Source organism: Aphis gossypii, chromosome X (genome assembly GCF_020184175.1).
Source record: "Aphis gossypii isolate Hap1 chromosome X, ASM2018417v2, whole genome shotgun sequence".
NCBI lineage: Eukaryota > Metazoa > Arthropoda > Insecta > Hemiptera > Aphididae > Aphis > Aphis gossypii.
The window spans coordinates 21,135,356-21,157,100 of record NC_065533.1 but is presented as its reverse complement, the minus strand read 5'-3'; the positions used below and the strand labels follow the sequence as shown (position 1 = coordinate 21,157,100).

At 26.4% G+C, this 21,745-nt stretch overlaps 3 protein-coding genes across 7 annotated transcripts; 1 reads left to right on the top strand and 2 right to left on the bottom strand.

The window, feature by feature from the left end:
* The first annotated feature begins 2,700 nt into the window (after window positions 1-2,700).
* Window positions 2,701-6,485, top strand: LOC114127878 (seipin). 4 transcript variants are annotated; one of them, XM_027992224.2, is made up of 6 exons: window positions 2,701-2,872; window positions 3,684-3,931; window positions 4,992-5,137; window positions 5,230-5,432; window positions 5,510-5,741; window positions 5,809-6,485. In XM_027992224.2, the coding sequence occupies exons 2-6, from the start codon at window positions 3,705-3,707 to the stop codon at window positions 5,940-5,942; spliced, it is 942 nt and encodes a 313-aa protein (XP_027848025.2). In that variant the 5' UTR covers window positions 2,701-2,872; window positions 3,684-3,704; the 3' UTR covers window positions 5,943-6,485. The 4 variants fall into 4 exon arrangements, with proteins under 4 accessions (XP_027848025.2, XP_027848024.2, XP_050064079.1 ...); XM_027992223.2 differs by having other exon boundaries at window positions 3,641-3,931; XM_050208122.1 differs by lacking the exon at window positions 2,701-2,872 and adding an exon at window positions 2,963-3,118 and having other exon boundaries at window positions 3,641-3,931.
* Window positions 6,486-7,562: 1,077 nt separating this feature from the next.
* LOC114127871 (cathepsin B-like) lies at window positions 7,563-13,495 on the bottom strand. The gene is made up of 6 exons (XM_027992210.2): window positions 13,243-13,495; window positions 9,936-10,163; window positions 9,648-9,848; window positions 8,355-8,502; window positions 8,103-8,213; window positions 7,563-8,013 (listed from the first exon to the last, which is right to left on the bottom strand). The coding sequence occupies exons 1-6, from the start codon at window positions 13,369-13,371 to the stop codon at window positions 7,805-7,807; spliced, it is 1,026 nt and encodes a 341-aa protein (XP_027848011.1). The 5' UTR covers window positions 13,372-13,495; the 3' UTR covers window positions 7,563-7,804.
* On the bottom strand, window positions 7,563-21,653 carry LOC114127875 (cathepsin B-like). 2 transcript variants are annotated; one of them, XM_050208120.1, is made up of 7 exons: window positions 21,330-21,653; window positions 18,630-18,857; window positions 18,337-18,537; window positions 16,951-17,098; window positions 16,686-16,796; window positions 16,395-16,586; window positions 7,563-7,821 (listed from the first exon to the last, which is right to left on the bottom strand). In XM_050208120.1, exons 1-7 carry the CDS (start codon window positions 21,456-21,458, stop codon window positions 7,805-7,807), a joined length of 1,026 nt encoding a protein of 341 aa, XP_050064077.1. In that variant the 5' UTR covers window positions 21,459-21,653; the 3' UTR covers window positions 7,563-7,804. The 2 variants fall into 2 exon arrangements, with proteins under 2 accessions (XP_050064077.1, XP_050064076.1); XM_050208119.1 differs by lacking the exon at window positions 7,563-7,821 and having other exon boundaries at window positions 16,138-16,586; window positions 21,330-21,647.
* Window positions 21,654-21,745: the final 92 nt, after the last annotated feature.

Genomic DNA, 21,745 nt, shown 5'->3' with positions numbered 1-21,745 from the left:
CAGTATGACGTTTACAGAGACGGTAGTGCAATGGTATCGTATTAATCTTAATAATTAATAACTTTTGTTCGTTGAGTCGAAAGTTTTATCATTGGACATCCTTCCATGGCCTTCCTTTACCATTTCTGTTATTTTTCTGTTAATAATTAACTCTTAATTGTTGTGTAATATGTAAGGTTAGACATTAACGAGTTGTATTAACTTTACTTATTTGCCAGTACATTAACTTTAAAATAAACTTTTAATTTTTTAATGTCCTCAATAAATTAGTTTAATAAAAATGTCCATAACAACAATTATTGTGGTTATCTATTTTTTTTTTTTTAGATTTTTAATTACGATATGAATTATATTTAAGGAACTTATTACTAAATTTTCAAGAATTAGATATAAAAATTGTATATTTAATACATTTTAAGTTCAAAAAAATATACAACCTATCGTAATTTTAACGAAATTTACCAAAATTTGAACTTTGAACGCTTATAACAATAAATTGTGCATACATTATTTTAAATATGTAAATATTATTATTAGAACAACTTATGAGGATTCCGTATTAAATTTTTTAATAGTTTTAACCCACCTAAAAATTTTAAATCGACATTAAAAAAAGAAAAACTAAAAAAATTAAAATGTACACAAATTTTGAATAATTATAAATAACTATATAAAAATCAATTAATTGAAAATTCTATTATACATAAACACATAGTAAGTTATCACAAAAACATGAGGTGAAATTTTCAAATATTTATAACTATTTGTTTTTGAATTACAACAAAAACCTCATTCAAATTATGAAAAATATTTTAAGAAAAATATATAGTCATTTTAATAGTGAAAATCCAATAATGCAAAATTTTAAATACTAATAAAAAGTGAGTATGACGTTCTGTTAATATTTTATTTAATTTTAGGTAGAAAAACTAATCTTATATTCTTTTTTTAAATCTTAGGTATAAAAATAAAATATTATATCATGATTTTATGAATGCATTTTGTAAAAATTCTAAATTTTTACATTTATAAAAAAATATTGTGACTATGTAGGTACTTTCAATAATTTTTAATTAACAAATGGATAACTTATAAAGAACTTTTTATACGTTTTCCAGTATTTTGACGGGGCGAAAATGTATTGTCGACATTTATAAAAAAAAAAAAAAATTAAAATATCTATAAGAAGCTCTATAGAGTCAAAATATAAAAATTTACGTATAATATTATACATTTTAACATTTATTATGTGTTTAAATAATGCTAATTTAAATTATAAACATTATGTGAATATTTCAAGTATATACGAATATTTAATTTTAAGTTACATGCATAAATTTCACTTTTATTTTATCAAATACTGGTTTTTCATAAAAATTCTTGCTCAACTTGATTTGTTTTCTCCGATTATACAAACATTATTGGAATAGTATTGATTTTTTTTTTTTTTAGTCTCCTCGAGGTTCCAACTATAGATACAATACTCTATCCAAATTTATTAACCACTCCCAAGGTTGAAAATTGAAACCTTTTTTCAGTCCCGAAAAGTGATAGTAGACAGAAAATAAACACATATAATTATTAAACCATACATTTTTTATTGTTTTGCTCAGTATCTAAAATATACCTAGTAATAAGTAATGAAATATTTCCCTAATGCCTTTTATATTTTTGCCCAATTGTCGCAGCTCTCATTTTTTCTCGGCACTCATTGTCGCATATTTCTTAGTTACCTACTTACATATTACATACATAATGTTTTATTCCTTCTTTAATAACAAATATTACGTAGACATAATTTTTAAATTGTAAATTTCAATCGATGACTCTGATATCCTAAAATAACTGTTGTCTATATCTCACGAAATTTCAAATAAAATTTAAATCATTATCTTTAAATACATATACAGTTTTATCATTAGATTATAACTTGAGCTTTCGATTTTTCACATGATTTATCGCCATACCTTTGATTTTATCATACTTATCAGTTACCTAACTATACATAATAATGTTTTCAAGTATACTTTTTAACTACTCATTAAATTAATTGCAATACAGTACTTGTTCACGGCTCAATATATATTAACACTTTGTAGTTTGTATACATTTTCGAAAATTAAAATAATAAAATAATAATTGATGTAATGATAATAATAATTAATAATATAGGTACACTTATCGCAATATTATATAATTTTGAAAGACTATTAGCGTTCCTAATAGAGTAAACAAATATTATAATATTATTCCTTATGTAAAAAAAAATATTATTATACCTACAACAGATATTTGAATAAAAACTGATCATATTTTCGATTTAACTATTTCTATAATGTACTATTAATTATGTTTGTCTACTAAACTTTCGAACGTTTCCCAATTATTCAAACACTCGGCATTGACTGCTGAGCACCTAATGATATTTTTTCAGTGGCGAATTCTCCAGGCACGCTCAGCATGCGCCGCATGTTTAGAAATAAAAACGTTATTAATCAAAATAAAAAAATTATTTTATAATCAATAATGTATTACGTATTTTAAAAGAAATATAATGTGTTACATTAATTCATTTATTTCTGTTATACTTAGGTATCTGTGTTTATCTTTATTCTAACATACTTTAATGATAGAGCATTCGAAGGATGTGTGTCCAAGCTATACGATCCTTGTTATTGCTGTAAAAAAACCAGTTACTCCGAGACCGGGCTACGAGCAGTCGCGTATGAATCACCCGAGACATGCTCATTCTGTTGCGATTCGTCAACGTAATTTATAAAATGTACGTGTTCGAGTGAATGACATATTTTTTGTTTACTTTAGTGAAAAGAGTTAGTCAAGTCTCAATTACAATTATAAAAGTATTATTTAAGTAAGTGCTACTGTATATTATAATATATATTAAATTAAAGTCTTATTTATAAATTACCTACCTAATACAAATTTGTGTATTATTTATTAGTTATAAATTAAATAAAACTATAATACAATATTATGATAAACGAGCATGCCCATACATCAGAGTCAGCATTCGCCACTGAATATTTTGTATCATTGCAGGACGTGCTATTGGGAGATTTCCCATAATACGGTCATAATATTATAATATTCGTATTAGGTATGTAATTAATTATACTTCGTTATTACCTGCAACGGGCGATGGTCTTATTCGTTTCTTATCGTAAATGATTATTGTTATACAGTGCAAAGTGCGGACTTCCTATTTCGTGTAGAATATAAAAATATTCATTAGCCGCCGTTGTATATTTCACTAAATTTCTGTTATCCGCGTCGATCTGTGCCTACCGTTTAACCTTTGTCGCGCCTTCTATCGCGCGTTAACGCACACACACCAGCACACACACCAGCGCGGCAGTCGTTATCTCCGACGCCGCTGCCCCGCCGAACCGTTATCAATTTTATTTTATTTTAAACCTGTCAATTTTTCGTAATAATATTTTAGTTGGAATAATATTGTTTATCGTCGATCTCCGTGATTTATTACCCGAAATCTCTAGACGTTACCCAGCCGTTATAAATTATGTAGACTCCACAATTATAATAAATAACGATAAACTGCTATATTATTATTGTAGCGCGCGCTCAGACCGCGTACAACTACTTGTTGCTCGTATTTTAGGTATTGCGATCATAAGTCATAACCGAAATCTATTGTGTGATAGATTACCACGAACGTGTCGAAAATGATGAAAATGCTTGGATTAAAGAGAATCGTCGACCAGAAGGTCGATAAAACCGTCGATATGGCCTCAGACGTTGCTAACTGTTTGCTGGATACGACGTACAAGGGTGGATTATTCTCAATGATTATTGTTACCATCGTCTGGGTGTCTATATTTTTGTATATAGCTTTCTATTATGCATACATGCCGTCTCTTATGTTCAGCCGTCCGGTTCACATGCAATTCAAGTGAGTATCGAATTCATGAATGTCTTGTTCGTTCTTATTGTGTGATTTACACACTTTTTAATAGCTGTATAGGCACTTTTGACATCTTTGAGAATTTCAATTGACAGTAGTAAAAATGTGGTGCTTAAACATCCAAACACCTTGTCCCCCTACACAAACGATAGATAGGAAAAAATCCCCCGTCATACAAAATTTAATATAATTTATCAATAAATTATTCACCGTTATTAGATAATTGTGGTCTGTATACAAATAAAGGTTACCCGAATAATTCATAATTGTATTATTATTGTTCAATATGTTATGTTTTCAACACAAACAACCGGTCAGTTTAAATTATAAAATACCTTGGTATCTGAACAAAATAAAGTTTTATTAATTTGATGTTCACGAGAGACAAGAGTCATTATGATCTTTTAATAATAATTATTCCATATTTTTTTATGTTACTTAATATGATAGTTGACAAATTAATTAAAAACACAATACAATGATTTTTTAAATTTTTATTCTTGTATTATAAATTGTACCTAGTGCAATATAAATGGATTAGCTCAATGTCACATTGTATGTAATATTAGTAAAAATTAATGTTTCAAAAAAAATGTATCAATCAAAGAATGTTTCCAACAGGTGGTTGTTATACTCAAAAATATTTCATTATTATTTATATAATTTTATTATAACAAATTTTATGTGTATAAAAATAAATTATAAATTCCTGTAGGCACTCCATATGTATTTTTTTGGTCAATATTTTTTTTAAATGTGAATTTTTCATATGAGTTATCGAAAATAAAACCTCTAAAATTAACTGCTTTGTCTAAAAATACAAGATAAAATCACTTCTGTTGAATATCAAACACAATTTGTAGAATTTAATAGGTACACTTGTATTTTTTGAATATTTTGAAGTAGTTCATACAAAATTCTAAATAAAACATGTATAATAGATATTGTATTTTTTAATTATTTACATGCAGGTACAATAATTTTAAAATGTGATTACATTTCTATAAGATTTAGATTTGAAATAATTTTTGGAACATTTTGATTACAGATCCTGTTACAGCGATAAAGGATTATGTGACTATCCATCAGCACATGTTCAGTTAACCAAAAACCATCAATTGTTAATGATTGGTCAAAAATACAAAATGACTGTTTATGTTGAGCTACCAGAATCACCAGTTAATGAAGATATAGGTGAGTTAACATCAGTTTTATAAATACTCTTTCATAATTTTCTATTCCTTGTCAATATAAAACTATTAAATTTTGGCTTAATTTTATTTTAGGAATGTTTATGCTTTGTGTTCGTTTGAGTGACAAATATGGCTATCTAGTATCGTCTTCCTGTCGATCCAGTAGATTAAGGTACAAGAGTCAATTGTATCGTGTTATTCATACATTATTCATGGCACCATTTTATCTGACCGGATTATCTGCTGAAAAACAATTAATCCAGTTAGAAATGTATACAGATTTCGAAGAAGATCAAGTAATTATATACCTACATATTGTTGGACATAGTTTTGCATTAATATTTTATTATGTATTATAAATTTTATCTATTAGTTACATCCAGTTACAGACATTTACTTTGAGATGTTAAATCATGATATTCAAATTTACTCCGCCAAGTTAAACATCATTGCAAACTTGGGCGGTTTACGTTACCTTATGTTTCATTGGCCGATAGTGTCTGCTTGTCTAGGAATTGGATCAAATCTCCTCTTTGTATTTTTTATATTTTCAATGTCGTGGCGACATATATATGGACCCGAAGTATTTAGAAATGAACAAAATGGTACATAATTTATAATTACAAATTATTTTATAATTCATTAGTATTTTTAATTTGTATTTATTTGCAGATTTCTTGGATCGATCCGAACGTTTGGATGAATTTGATTCTGAGGACGAATCTGAAGTATCAGATGATTTGTGTAAAAAAGATTTTCTCCCTTTTAAATTTTCACCATCCAGTCCATTCATTCCTGAGCAATAGTTATTAGTCTTATCTTTAATTAAAAATATTTTTATTTGTTACAAGTTACAACTAGATTATGGTATAATTTATATCTGATAGGTTATAACTCTTATTGTAACTATAATATTTTTGTAATCTTTGTTTTAGTTTTGTAACTGATGGGTACTAGAAAAGTATAGACTATAGACTATTAAATTGTGTCTGTGGTGCTTTTATTTAGCATTTTATGTTACACCTAAGAGTATACTACTTAATATTATTCCTTTTTTTATTTATTTTTAATTGGTTGTTTGTTAATGAAGAAATATTTTTTAAGTTTTATATGCCATTTTAGTTACCAAATTCAATTGTTAAAATACTTATATGATTTAAATTTTGAATAGTTTATTTTTTTTATTTTATTATGTATCAATACAAGAAAATGTGAGCACCAGTTGCTTTGTTATCCATTTGTATGTAAAAATGAATGTATTTTTTTGATTTATACCGTGCAACATGAAGTATATATATTATAATATAATTAATATTATTTTTAATTGAACAAACAAAACACTGAATTAATTAATTTAAACTTTATTCATAAATTATTTTACATAATTGTTAAGCAAATACCTAATACACTTGCACATATATCTCCAAATTATGGCCTTTAAACAAATTTTAACGGGCACCTTCAAAAGATGATAAATAAATAATCTAAAAATATGTGTAATACCCAAGTCGTTGTGAAGATATGTGTTCATACATTTTGGCCCGCTAAGAACTTTAGATATCTTATGTGGCTTCCAAATGAAAAAGTTTGAAGATCCCTGTATTTGTATATCAACTTTGCTTAATCATATATGTATTAATGTTGGATGAGGTTAAGATCTTTTACAAAATATGTATCTAAAATACTAAAATCATTGATTTCAACTAGTATACCTATTCGTAATTAATGATAAAATGTACATAAGTAATGGGTATACTGTTATTTATTTTACTTTCTCTTTGGTGCTCCTATTAAACTTAGTATTTAAAATAGAATATATTTTTACTTGTTCACTAAATTAGCAATGCTCAAAAATAAGACTATAGTTGATGAAAAATAATTAACAAAAATAAATATGATAATCTCATATTATTATACATTGGTATATATTAAACAGATCGCTGAATTGCTTACTTGCAATCTGCAGTTGCTGAGCTATTTTGATTTTGTAATTGAATGAAGACTTAAATTGTGCTATATAGTAAGAATAGTGAATATTTTAACATACATCTTCAATGTGTTTAGACATGATTAGCAGGAACTTTTATTAACAATTTCTTTTTCGATACTATTAATACAATTATACTTAGAGTATTTGAATACATGAATGCGTAATAAATAATAATTTATTATCATAATAGTAATATAGTATAGCTACTTGTACAATGTACATATTTCAAATTGTCAACTGTTGATTGACAACAGTCTATATATATTTTTTTCATAGGTATTCATAGGTTTTCATAGATCTGGTTTTGAACAAATTGCGAACTCTACGTTTTAAAGTATATAAGTTTATAACTAATATGACGAGCACAAGCCAAATAATTGTGTATTTTTCTGCAATCTGCATGTATTCAGAGTGAAATAACTAAATGCAACACCGATTAAAATGCATAACTTTATTTGTTTATTCAATGCATAATTAATTGTAATTATTTAACACTGCTAAGACATTAAAATTACACAGTTTGTTAAAATAGTAATGATTATGAGTAGGTGGTAAACTATGAATTAATATTTATTTTAAATACAACTGAATGATTTATAAACAGTTGAATGTGTAAAATAAGTTGAATTAAACAATAAAGTAAAAAATATTATTTGTATGATATAAGAATATAACATATTAGACAAGAGGTACACCTGCCGTAGGACTTCCTTCGATCCCGCATTCATTTGTGCCTCTTCTAATTTTAAAAAGCCCATGATCTCCCCATTCGGTGCCCCAAGAGTTGACCAATAACCAATATTTCACTCCATGTTCGACTCCCCAGCCAATCAACTTCGCTGAATGACCACCTATTAGTACTGTGTCATCGGTGTTATGGTAAATACCTGTTGCACATACAAATCATAAGACACATAAATTTTATATTTGTATTTTGTACTACAAAATATATAATTGACTGTCCTTCTAAACTAACCACTTTTGTAATGCAAAAAGTCATCGTATACCATAAATGATGCTTCGATTGGTCCGTAAGTTTGCACGTCCTTTTGCATAGATTCGTGTGACAGGTAATACGCGTTTTTAGCTATAATTATAAAATTCGATTTTGAAACAATCGCCAAACGGTTATTATGTATGATTATATGAATAATTATGAACATCATAATATTATATTAATCACTTCAGAATACTAGATATATAATTATTATCCATGCTGTAGACTTACTTTTCACGTGATCACTTTTATAATCGATAGTTTCGTTGCCGTAACACTTTTTGTGGCAATGATGATTGAGTTCTATTTTGAGACTTGAACACGAGCCTCTTCCTTTTTGACCGTGACGACAAGGTGGAAATCGGTACGGTTGACATCCCTATATAATGCAATAATGATCATGGGCAAGTGTGTAGGGTGGGTTGTGGCTTTTATATGACTTTAATTAGTTTAGTTCGTTCAAGCAGTTTGCCAGTTTGATATTTAAATTACAAATAGTTAAAATGCTAACCCACAAGGATGAAGTATGAACAACTTTATAGGAGGTAACCAGTAAAATAAATCAACCAGTTAATTAACCGTAAAATTATTTATCACTAAAGCTCGGAATTTTATACACAAAAAAGTACTTATCGAAATATGTCATATAATAAGCAGTTAAAATAATGAAAATATGCAACAAATATGCAAGAATTTTTATTAATTTATTGAAAATTTAAAAATTAATTAATAATAAAAATAAATTATTTATAAACAAATAATTAATTACTTATACACTTAGTGAAAAAAAAATGTAGGGAATTTTCTGAACAACTTAATACGTATTTTTTGAATCATAAACAACATATTTTCCACAAGGGTGTCTTTGTTTTTTAATGAACTTCAGTAAACGATTTACGAACTACATGACCAATGACGTAACTGAGTGGTATGTCGATATCTGATTGATACTTACAGCAAGATCAATTCAGATTTTAGGTAAACACAAAACTTTATCGTAATCGATTATTCATCTTATTTTTATTTCAGTTATTATTTAATGCCAAAAAAATTATTTTTAATATTTCTATTTGTCAAAACGTTATTTTTTTTAAATTTTTGATTTAATATGCAATAGGTACGTTTCAAATTTTGTAAAAATATGCAATAACCATTATATATGCAGCAATATGTAAAAAAAATTCATTAGTATCTCCAAGTTATTATGATTTTTAAGGATTTCTGATAAAAATCCAAAAAATGTGAAATGAAAGATACTAATGGAATACTAGATACCTACATATTTTATTATAAAAAAATCTAGTTATTTTTTTAATTATTATTTATTTGTAGAAAGCTATACAAATGTTTAATCAATAACTAATACATAAAAATGAATTGATATTTTATATTGGATTTATCCTTTTTTGGGAATACGTATTTGCTAAAGCACACATTTTAGCACACTATACCAAATTTACTTAAACGCCTATCCCAATGACTATGACGATTGTTCTTAATCAATTAATCAATTATGTAAATTACTTCCTGAGTATCGTAGTTGCCTCCGGACACCAATCCGTGTTTTTTAAAATATTTCCAAGCTTGCATCGGGTTACCTCCTTCACATCCATAACCGCAACTATGACAGCAGAACGCGAGCTCTTCGGCAGACAGAAGTTGATTTTTTTTTCCGTTTGTCGCCACACAAAGTCTGTCTGCGAATGCCCCTGTGGTGCCAAAAGCCTGTTGCGAGTCGATTAATAATAGAATTATTATTTTAAAATGTATTTATTTTTATATAGCTGTTTATCGAATAATAATAAACAATACCCAACAAGAACCACAGTTTCCTTGATCGCGAACCGCGCCCATTGTTTTGCAGTGGGGCCAGTGTTTTCTTGCATCAAATTTTTTGTGAATTTTTGTGATCCTATTGTATAATGGATCACTGGTTTTTACCGGGCCATGAATTGATCTACTAATATTACTAAATCCTATAGAACCCATCAATCTTATAATCACTTCTTTCGGCGTATTCGGATCAAAATTTTCACCAGCCTGTAATCAGATATTACTTATAGTTTGGCTAGGTGTCTAACTTCAGATTTGCTCTAAAAATGAAAATCCAAAGGATATGAAATGTCAGAAAACTGATCGCTATAATCTTATATTTTTGAATGTAAAATTTTGATAATTAAATAATACAAAAAATTAAATAAATACATATTTATCATAAAAGTAAGTAGGTAGGTACCTACAGTGTACACTCGATTATCCTAGGAATAAGGTGGCAATGCATCCACAAATAAGCAAATTCTTTGGATAATCCGCGAATAATAATTTTTTTCATTAAACGTATCAACAATTACCAAAGAGTATTAATGTTAAACAAGCGTATGTATGTTTTATTTTACGTCGTTATCGAGTAATCAGTTATCGCAAACCAGCTTATACATGCTCTCTTTTCCATTAATTAATAGTTAGTATCACTACTTATCTAAGTATCTAACGAATCTTATCTACCTATAGAATTGTATATAACTTTAGAAGTGGACCCTAATAAGGATATTGTATTCCTATTTGAATACTGTGAATGAAGAATTAAAATATTTTGGCTCGAAGTAAATAGGTACTAATATAAAATACTAATAGGTATTAATATGATTAATTGTGCCACTTTTTGAAATTTAATTTTGAAATAGTTTAGTACAATTTCAAACTTTTAAATCAAATCATGAGAAATGATAGAAAATACAATCCATTCATACGTGACCTAAATCGATCTCATGTACACTTCACCTCAAATTCAAATTTTATTTTATGAAAACTATTAAAAAATGGGCAATTTAATGGATGGTAAAAGTTTGGATGAAATGTAAATATCTTTATCCGCGTAAGCGTTGCAGAGCTTGATGGAGAAAATATGATTGTTACTATTAATTAATAATTATGGGTATAGACTATTGAGTGTAATATTAAAATTATTTTTCATATTATTGTATATTATTATTTTAAAATATTACTATATCAATATACTTTTAAAGTTAAAGTTTATTGTTAATTATTAATAATTATTATGTAGCTACCTGCCTACCTATATTGTGTGAAGTGTGAAGTTTTATTTTTTTTTAATTACCAAGGGGCATAAAGCTGTACTATATTTAAATTTATTTATTTATATACCTATATACTTATTCGTCTAAACCAGTATATTTTTGGTGAGATAATTAATACTTGACTAAACTGACTACATTTTGGATCAATTCGCTAGATTTGTTTATATCAGAAGATTTACGACTGTTTTTACGATGTTGCATTTGTAAGTTATTTATCATCAGAATCAAATCGCCTAATAAAATATGGTTAATTATTTTAGAAATGTTATTATTTATTAACTGATAATAGTTTATAAAATAGTAATGTGTGATAATTATACATTATATTTGTAGATAAGTACACAAAAATGTGCACCTGCTAGTCGTAATTGACAAAATACAATTACCTAATGAAACCTTGAATTTAATAACTTAAATATTCGTTATATCATTAATGTCATAGGTAGTTGTTAAAATATTTATTGCTTATGGTTGGAAAAAAAAATAACATTAATTTGTCAACTGCTAATAAACTTTGAAGATAAGATATGTGATACTTATTATTTGTAGGTAACATAATGTAAATTTTGGATCATTTTAATATTAAATATTATAAGCAGATAATAATTGAAATTTGAAAATGTTACTCAGTTAATTTTGTATCAATCACATATTATTCGAAGTACAAAATAAATACAATGATAAATTACTATTTACAGAAAAAGTAAAATCTGATTTCCTTCTACAATTCGGGTATATATAGATGTTGTACTCTCCAAAAGAATTCTAAATGATCGATCATTTATATAAGAATTGTCTTCCAATTATATAATTCAAGTTACTTAGAACTTGACACATAATTTATATGGTATGTGTTTTTATTGATAAAAATACTTTATTTTTGAGAGTATTTTCTGGTAGAAAATTGGTATAGCTGATAAATTCTTAATCCTTTGCAGAATAATTAATAAATTAATAAAAATAAGAGAAAATTTTAAACAAAACCAGTTTGATGAAATTTTTTTTTTATTGTACTTATAGGTACATGCCTAATAAAAAATAAATAACTATAGACTTATAGGTTTTATGTACCTATATGTAAAAGGTAATAACTAACTAATAATTAGTTAATACAAATATGAATTTGGAATAAAGTGGTCCTATAAAAAAAAAAGTTTTTTTTTACAGATTTCCGGTATAATATGATAAAGTAAAAAAAATGTATATATGCAATTGACATTTGTAGTGTACAAATTAATGAATTTTTCACGTTAGTGTAGGTACATAGAAATATTATTTTATAATATACTTAATAACATAAATGTCTACTTATATACGAGTATCTTTAATAATAGGTAATAGTTTTTGAGTTGGAGATTTGGTCTATACTTTTTAATTTTTTTTAAGAAAATATATTTATAATGTCAAAGTGCTTTATATTTAAGTATTCGTAGTAATTATTTCGATTAAATCGTCAAATATTTCCAAAAGAATTAATACATTGAACTAAAAGGAAAAAAAAAAGAAAGTTGAATATATTTGTGATCAACATGAACAGTAAGTATATAAAAAATAAAACGCCTGCAAATTTATTCACGTATTTTGGTCATAATTGAAAACAGATATCAGTGTTTTAAAATTTAAATAAATCTTTTAAAATTATTTAAAATGTCATTGTGTGTAGAATAATAACATACATAAGTAAATGTACCTAATGATAAAAATGTTGAATCCCTATGATTTATATTATTCTGTATTTCAATATAATAACTGATAATGTTAGGTAAAAGAAAAATCGACGACTACTGCATCGATAATAATATATACCATCACTTTACCAAACAACGATTTAAATATAATTTTACTCAATGGCCATAGCGTATAATTGAAAAATAAAAAAAATATATATTTCTTTTACATTTTGCAATACTGTCATACGATTCTATACATACTGCACATAACCTTATAGAGTCTAGAGCCTGCAGTGTTGTATGGTACATAATTAGGTACTTAATTTTAAAAATTATAATATTATTACTTACCTTCCATGTCTTGGCGATACTGTTTATTTTATTTATGCGTTCGAGTGATAAAAAATCTGCTTTCTCAAATTGTTCAGTTAAGTAAGCTCTGAGCAAAATTATAGATATCAAATATATGAAATTTGCCATGATGTAAATAAAATTATTAATAACTGGACGAATTTTCAAAAAAAAAAAAAAAAACAACCGTATTAATGTATTTATTTTATTATAGTCTATATAGTTGAGTGCACAACTATATAGGATCTAATGAAAACCAGACGATCGGTTCTTTCCTTATAAACCAATAAGTCCTCATCTTAACATAGAACTGTTCGATTATTTCGATTGCTGTAGATACACCGAATATTAATCGAGATATCGATTTATCGAATAATTGAGAACTGCAGGTGGTCTACTACTAATATATGTTATTATACTTATTAGTTATTACTATTGTTTTTAATATAAACATTAATCGATTGTTTTTTTCTTTGTTTTTAATACGATTTTTGGATTTAGCAATTAATAGCCCTATACCAAGTCATTAAATATTTTATCAGAACTTATTTGTTTTTTAACAGCGATCATAAAAAGAGTATTTATTAGAGTTTTAATTGTTTTTTTTTAAATATGTGTGGGACGTGAGTATATCACAAGCTTCTCCTCATTTACGATAAGGAAAATTAGACAAAAAATTATAAAAAACTGGTAGTTTACGACAACCAATTTTTGACAAAATCGTTTTTGTTATTTTAGTTTTACTCAAAAAAGTGTAACGTGGTCGGAGATGACCAGTTAAGTATAGTATATTCAGGGAAGAATTTGGTTTCTTATGAATATAATTTAACCTTAGCTCGGGAGCATAAATGGTACTTGGGATACAAATAAATGTGGATTGATCCAAGTACTTATTAATCCATAAAGTTTATTCTTACCTACTAAAAACGTTTACAAGCTGTGGGGGCAGTCATGGAGTTCATGTTCGCTGGTGTTAATTGCGGGGAACTGCCTGTTTCTTACATATTCGTAGCTTTTTAATGGTTGAACATGAGACATTACAGAGGGGCTTAATGTATATTCAGCATAATATATTTTCCATGTTTGGTTATATACATGTATATATATATATGTATGTATACTATATAATATATAATATGTGTAAGTTTATAATATGTACTTACAGTTGTATATTATTATTTTTATAAATAATTGTGTAACAATCGTTACAAAAGGAATAACGGAAGATATTTCAAGTTTTCATACTGAAAAAACTGCAGTTATCAGTGCATTTTTCGTGGCTGGGTTCAGGTTCTCAGAAGGAGGAAAACCTTGAAAATTTCGATTTACGAACAACGATTATTGATTTACGAACCTAATTCAATCTAATGTAACCCACTTACTGAATAAATTAAAATGTGATTAATTTATTGAAAAACAATACCTTTTATGTTTATACGCCATTAAAGTTAACAAATTCAATTGTTAAAATACTTATATTATATGATTTAAATTTTGAATAGTTTATTTTTTTAATTTTATTATGTAGCAATACAAGAAAATGTGAGCACCAGTTGCTTTGTTATCCATTTGTATGTAAAAATGAATGTATTTTTTTGATTTATACCGTGCAACATGAAGTATATATTATAATATAATTAATATTATTTTTAATTGAACAAACAAAACATTGAATTAATTAATTTAAACTTTATTCATAAATTATTTTACATAATTGTTAAGCAAATACCTAATACACTAGCACATATATCTTCAAATTATGGCCTTTAAACAAATTTTAACAGGCACCTTCAAAAGATGATAAATAAATAATCTAAAAATATGTGTAATACCCAAGTCGTTGTGAAGATATGTGTTCATACATTTTGGCCCGCTAAGAACTTTAGATATCTTATGTGGCTTCCGAATGAAAAAGTTTGAAGACCCCTGTATTTGTATATCAACTTTGCTTAATCATATATGTATTAATGTTGGATGAGGTTAAGATCTTTTACAAAATATGTATCTAAAATACTAAAATCATTGATTTCAACTAGTATACCTATTCGTAATTAATGATAAAATGTAATGTAATTAATGGATAATGGGTATACTGTTATTTATTTTACATATTTACATATTATTTTAGTAAATTTTTTTTTTAAATAAATATATTAAAGTTCTTTGGTGCTTCTATTAAACTTAGTATTTAAAATAAAATATATTTTTACTTGTTCACTAAATTAGCAATGCTCAAAAATAAGACTATAGTTGATGAAAAATAATTAACAAAAATAAATATGATAATCTCATATTATTATACATTGGTATATATTAAACAGATCGCTGAATTGCTTACTTGCAATCTGCAGTTGCTGAGCTATTTTGATTTTGTAATTGATTAAAGACTTGAACATTTGATGTAGTAAAAATAATTTATATCTTAACATACATCTTTAATGTGTTTATGTATGATTCGCAGGGTTTTTTTTAACGATTTCTTTTTCGATATGTTATCAATACGATTATACTTATAGTAATTGAATACGAGAGTGCGTAATAAACTAATAAATAATAATTTATTATCATTATAGTATAACTACTTGTACAATGTGCATATTATTTCACATTTTTAACTGTTGATGGACAATAGTCTATGAGAATTTTTTTCATAGGTATATTCTAAGTTTGGTTTTGAACGAATTGCGAACTATAAGCTTTCAAGTGTTATGTATGTATTTATTATGTATTTAAAGTAGGTATTCATAGGTTTTCATATTCCTAGTTTTGAACAAATTTCGAACTATACGTTTTAAAGTATATAACTAATATGACGAGCACAAGACAAATTAAATATTTGTGTATTTATCTGCAATCTGCATATATTCAGAGTAAAATAAATAAATGCAACACTGATTATAATATAACTTTATTTATTTATTCAATGCACAATTAATTGTAATTATTTGGCACAGCTAAGACATTAAAATTACACAATTTGTTAAAATAGCAATGATTATGAGTAGGTGATAAACGATGAATAAATATTTATTTTAAATACAGCTGAATGATTTATAAACACTTGAATGTGTAAAATAAGTTGAATTTAACAATTAAGTAAAAAATATTATTTGTATAATATAAGAATATAACATATTAGACAAGAGGTACACCTGCTGTAGGTCTTTCTTCAATTCCGCATTCATTTGTGCCCCTTCTAATTTTAAAAAGTCCATGATCTCCCCATTCGGTTCCCCAGGAGTTGACTAATAACCAATATTTCACTCCATACTCGACTCCCCAGCCAATCAACTTCACTGAATGACCGCCTAAATTTACTGCGTTTTCGGTTTTATGATAAATACCTGTTGCAGATAAAACATAAAAATCGTAAGACACATAAATTTTATAATATTTGTATTTTGTACTACAAAATATATGGTTGACCGTCTTTCTTAACTAACCACTTTTGTAATGCAAAAAGTCATCGTATATAATAAATGATGCTTCGATTGGCCCGTAAGTTTGCACGTCCTTTTGCATAGATTCATGCGAAAGGCAATATGAATTTTTAGCTGTAATTATAAAATTCGATTTTGTAATAATCGTCAATCAGTTTTAATGTATGATTATTATGATTAGGTATATGAATAATAATGAACATCGCAATATTATGTCGATCACTTCAGAATACTAGGTATATAATTATTAACTACGCTGTAGACTTACTTTTCACGTGATCACTGTTATAATCGATAGTTTTGTTGCCATAACACTTTTTGTGACATCGATGATTGGTTTCTATTCTGAAGCTTGAACACGAGCCTTTTCCTTTTTGACCGTGATGACAAGGTGGAACTCGGTACGGTTGACATCCCTATACAATGCAATAATGATCATGGGTAAGAGCGCTGGGTGGACCGTGGTGTTTTATAAAATTTTAACTAAGGTAATTCGTTCAAGCAGTTACCAGTTTGATATTTAGATTAAAAATAGTTAAAATGCTATGCCACAACGATAAAGTTTGAACAACCTTAGGTAATCAGTAAAATGAATCAACCAGTTAATAACCGTAATATTATTAACCTAATCACTAGGACTCGAATTTGTATGCACTAAAAAGTATCGGAATATGCCATATAATCTGCAGTACAAATTATGAAAATATGCAGCAAATATGCAAGATTTTTTATTAATTTAAAACTAAGTATTAATTAATAGTAAAAAATAAATCATTTATTAACAAAGAATTAATTACTTATATATACTTAGAACAAAAAATGAGAGAATATTCTGATCAACTTAATGTATTTTTAGAATCATAAACAATAAACTTTCCACAAGGATGTCTTTGATTTTTAATGAAATCCATTTACAAATTTTGTTGCAAATCGAACTACTTATTTTCGGCATATTCACGATTTACAAAGTACAGTAAGATTAATTATGATTTGAGGTTAACACAAAACTTTATCATAATCGATTAATTGACTAATCTGTATTTCAGTTATTATTTAATGCTAATAAAATTATTTTTAATGTGTCTATTTGACAAAACATTACTCTTTTTAAATTTTTGGTTTCAAATTTCGTTTACGTTTCAAATTTTGTAAACATATGCAATAACCATTAAATATATAAAAATATGTAAAAAATTCACTAGTATCTTCAAGTTATTTTGATTCATACAGATTTCTGACAAAAATCCAAAAAATGTGAGAAGGAAAAAATAATATGTGATCGCATAATTATCCGCGTTTTAGTCATCACTGTTGTTCTAAAGCGTGAATCATACTCCGGTTGTACAAAATTTTAATGAAGAAATTTAAATACTTGATACATATTTTATTAAAAATATTAAAAATCTAGTTTTTTTTAATGATCATTTATTTGTAGAAGGTTATACAAATGTTTAATCAATAACAACTACGAGTTTTTATGAATTGATATTTGCATTGGATTTATCCTTTTTTGGAAAGAGGTAAGAGTTAGATTAGATTTGGTAAATCACACATTTAAGTACCCCTTATCAAATGTATATGAACGCCTATCGCAATGATAATTACGATTGTTCTATAATTTGATTAATCAATTATGTACAATTATGTAAATTACTTCGTGAGAATTGTAGTTGCCCCCGGACACCAATCCGTGTATTTCAAAATATTTCCAAGCTTGCATCGAGTCACCTCCTTCACATCCAAAACCGCATCTATGACAGCAGAACGTGAGCTCTTCGGCGGACAAGAGTTGATTGTATTTTCCGTTTGTCGCCACACAAAGTCTGTCTGAAAATGCCCCTGTGGTGCCAAAAGCCTGTAACGAGTCGATTAATAATAGAATTATTATTTTGAAAATGTATTTATTTTTATATAGCTGTTTATTGAATAAAAATTAAATGTATTTACCCAACAAGAACCACAGTTTCCTTGATCGCGAACTGCGCCCATTGTTTTACAGTAGCGCCAGTGTTTTCTTGCGTCAAATGTCTTGTGAATTTTTGTGATCCCATCGTATAATGGATCACTGGTTTTTGGTGGGCCATGAAGTGATCTACTAATATTACTAAATCCGATAGAACCCATCAATCCTATTATCACTTCTTTCGGCGTATTCGGATCAAAATTTTCACCAGCCTGTAATCAGATATTATAAAATGGCTAGGTGTCTAACTTCAGGGCTGTTCCAAAATGAAAATCTTGAGGATGTTAAATGTCAGAAAAATGATCGCTATAATCTTATATTTTTTAATGTAAAATGTTAATAATTAAATAATACAAAAAATTAAATAAATACATATTTTTTCATAAAAGTAAGTACAGTGTACATTCGATTATCCGTGGAATAGGAAGGCAATGCATCCACAAATAAGCAAATTCTTTGGATAATCCGCGAATAATAATTTTTTTCCATTAAACGTATCAACAATCATCAAAAAGTATTAATATCAAACAAGTGTAGGTGTGTTGTATTTTACATCGTTATCGAGTAATCAGCTATCGCAAACCAATTAGACCGTTAATGATGTGTATAATACTATAACGTAACTTACATTTTTAAAAAAATTTCATTTCATTTCATTTTAATACAGTTTAGTACACTTTCAAACTTTTAAATCAAATTATGGGATATTGTAGAGAATACAATCCATTCATATGTGACCTAATCGATATTATATACTTTTCACATCAAATTCATATTTGATTTTATGATAACTATTTACTATTGTAAAATGGGCAATTTAATGGATGTTAAAAGTTTGGATGAATGTAAATTGTAAATATATTTATCTACGTAAGCGTTGTAGAGCTTGATGCAGACAATATAGCTGTTACTTTTAATTATGTGTATTGACTATTGAGTGTAATATTATATATATTTTTTATTTTATTGTATATTATTATATAAAAATATTACTACATCAATATACTTTTAAAGTCAAAGTTTATTGTATATTATTAATAATTACCATGTATCTACCTATATTGTTTGTAGTTTTATTTTTTTTTTCAGTTACTCATGGCCATAACGTTTTACTATATTTAAATTTATAATTTATTTATTATCGAGTTTTCTAAGAATTTTTTATTTTGAAGTGTCAATCAAAATTTTTTGATCCAGTCAAAATATATGAAAATTTAATACAAAGTTCCTCATAAATTATTCTTATAGGGTTTAAAAAATTATAAGAATACATAGGCACAATTTTTTTTTATTAGCATTTGATGGTAAAATATTGACAAAAATTCGTTAAAATCATGCATTTTTGCAAATAATTTTGTAGGTATAATTCATAAAAATTTTTGTAAATGTAGCTAAAAGTTAAAAGTTTAAAACGAGATTTTCCAAAATTTTAGCTTACAATAATTATAAAAGAACTTAAATTTGGTGTATTCAGGCCATTAAAACATAAACCACCTTTTTCACCATCCACTGGAAATTATATTCTAGGCTGACAAATCATCTTCGTTCAGAATCGTTTTTTGTATTCAACGATACCTATCATTGGATTCGAATTTAACAATCCTATAATATATAATAGTGACTGACGTGGCACCTAATGTACAGAATAGTAGTACCCACTTACCCGCTTTTTTTTAATTATTTTAGATATGTTATTTATTTACTTATAATAGTTCATAAAAAAAAGTAATTTGTAATAATTATATTATGTTTAGAGATAAGTACACAAAAATGTGCACCTGCTAGTCGTAATTGACAAAATACAATTAATGAGATCTCGAATTCAATAACTTAAGTATTCACAATATCATTAATGTAATAATTATTGTAAAAATGTTTATTGCTTACGGTTGGAAACAATAATAATAATATTAATTTGTCAATTTATATATTTTGAAGGTATGATATGTGATGCAAATTATTATTAAGTAACATAATGTGTATTTTGGATAATTATAATATTAAATATTTTAAGCCGATAATAATTAAAATTTGAAAATGTTATTCAGTTAATTTTGTATCAATCACATATTATTAGAAGTACAAAATAAATACAATGTTAAATTACTATTTACAGAAAAAGTAAAATCTGATTTTCTTCTACAGTTCGGGTACATAGGTATTGTACTCTCCAAACGAAATTACACATATAATTATTATTTTATTATTATTGTTATTATTATTTATTTATCGTATTATTTATTGTTGATATTTTGATAATCAACTAAATTAATTTTTGGAACATTTATATTTATATTACCTTATATCTATAGATATAAAAATAAAGCATTGTATTCTAATTAATCTCAAGCTTATGTTATAATAAATACATTTACGTTCAAAAACGTCAACCAACCCCTAAGTTATGTTTATCTGTACTATGTTCATTTAATAAAATGTGACGACTACTGCATCGATAATAATATATACCCTCACTTTACCAAACTACGATTTAAATATAATATTACTCAATGGCCATGGCGTATAATTGAAAAATAAAATAAATATATATTTCTTTTACATTTTCCAATACTGTCATAATATTCTATAGATACTGCACATAACCTTATAGAGTCTAGAGCCTGCAGTGTCGTATGGTTCATAATTAGGTACTTAATTGTAAAAATTATAATATTATTACTTACCTTCCATGTCTTGGCGATACTGTTTATATTATTTATGCGTTCGTGTGATAAAAAATCTGCTTTCTCAAATTGTTCAGTTAAGTAAGCTCTGAGCAAAATTATAGATATCAAATATATGAAATTTGCCATGATGTAAATAAAATTATTAATAACTGTACGAGTTTTCAAAAAAAAAAAAAAAACGTATTAATGTATTTATACTATTATAGTCTACATAGTTGAGTGCACAACTATATAGGACTTAATGAAAACCAGACGACCGGTTTATTCTTTATAAACCAAAATGCCCTCATCTTAACGTAGAACTGTTCGATTAATTCGATTGCTGTAGATACCGAATATCAATCGAGATTTCGATTTATCGAATAATCGAGAACTGCAGGAGTCTGTTAATATTAGTTATTATACTTATTAGT

Coding starts and splice junctions, on each gene's coding strand:
- LOC114127875 (XM_050208120.1), bottom strand. CDS start 21,458: ATGGCAAATTTCATATATTTGATATCTATAATTTTGCTCAGAGCTTAC. Junction 18,858..21,329: donor GTATCGCCAAGACATGGAAG/GTAAGTAATAAT, acceptor ATCTGATTACAG/GCTGGTGAAAATTTTGATCC. Junction 17,099..18,336: donor GCAACTACAATTCTCACGAA/GTAATTTACATA, acceptor TGCATTGTATAG/GGATGTCAACCGTACCGAGT.
- LOC114127871 (XM_027992210.2), bottom strand. CDS start 13,371: ATGGCAAATTTCATATATTTGATATCTATAATTTTGCTCAGAGCTTAC. Junction 9,849..9,935: donor GAAACTGTGGTTCTTGTTGG/GTATTGTTTATT, acceptor GACTCGCAACAG/GCTTTTGGCACCACAGGGGC. Junction 8,214..8,354: donor TAAAAGTGATCACGTGAAAA/GTAAGTCTACAG, acceptor TTATAATTATAG/CTAAAAACGCGTATTACCTG.
- LOC114127878 (XM_027992224.2), top strand. CDS start 3,705: ATGATGAAAATGCTTGGATTAAAGAGAATCGTCGACCAGAAGGTCGAT. Junction 5,138..5,229: donor ACCAGTTAATGAAGATATAG/GTGAGTTAACAT, acceptor ATTTTATTTTAG/GAATGTTTATGCTTTGTGTT. Junction 5,433..5,509: donor CAGATTTCGAAGAAGATCAA/GTAATTATATAC, acceptor TTTATCTATTAG/TTACATCCAGTTACAGACAT.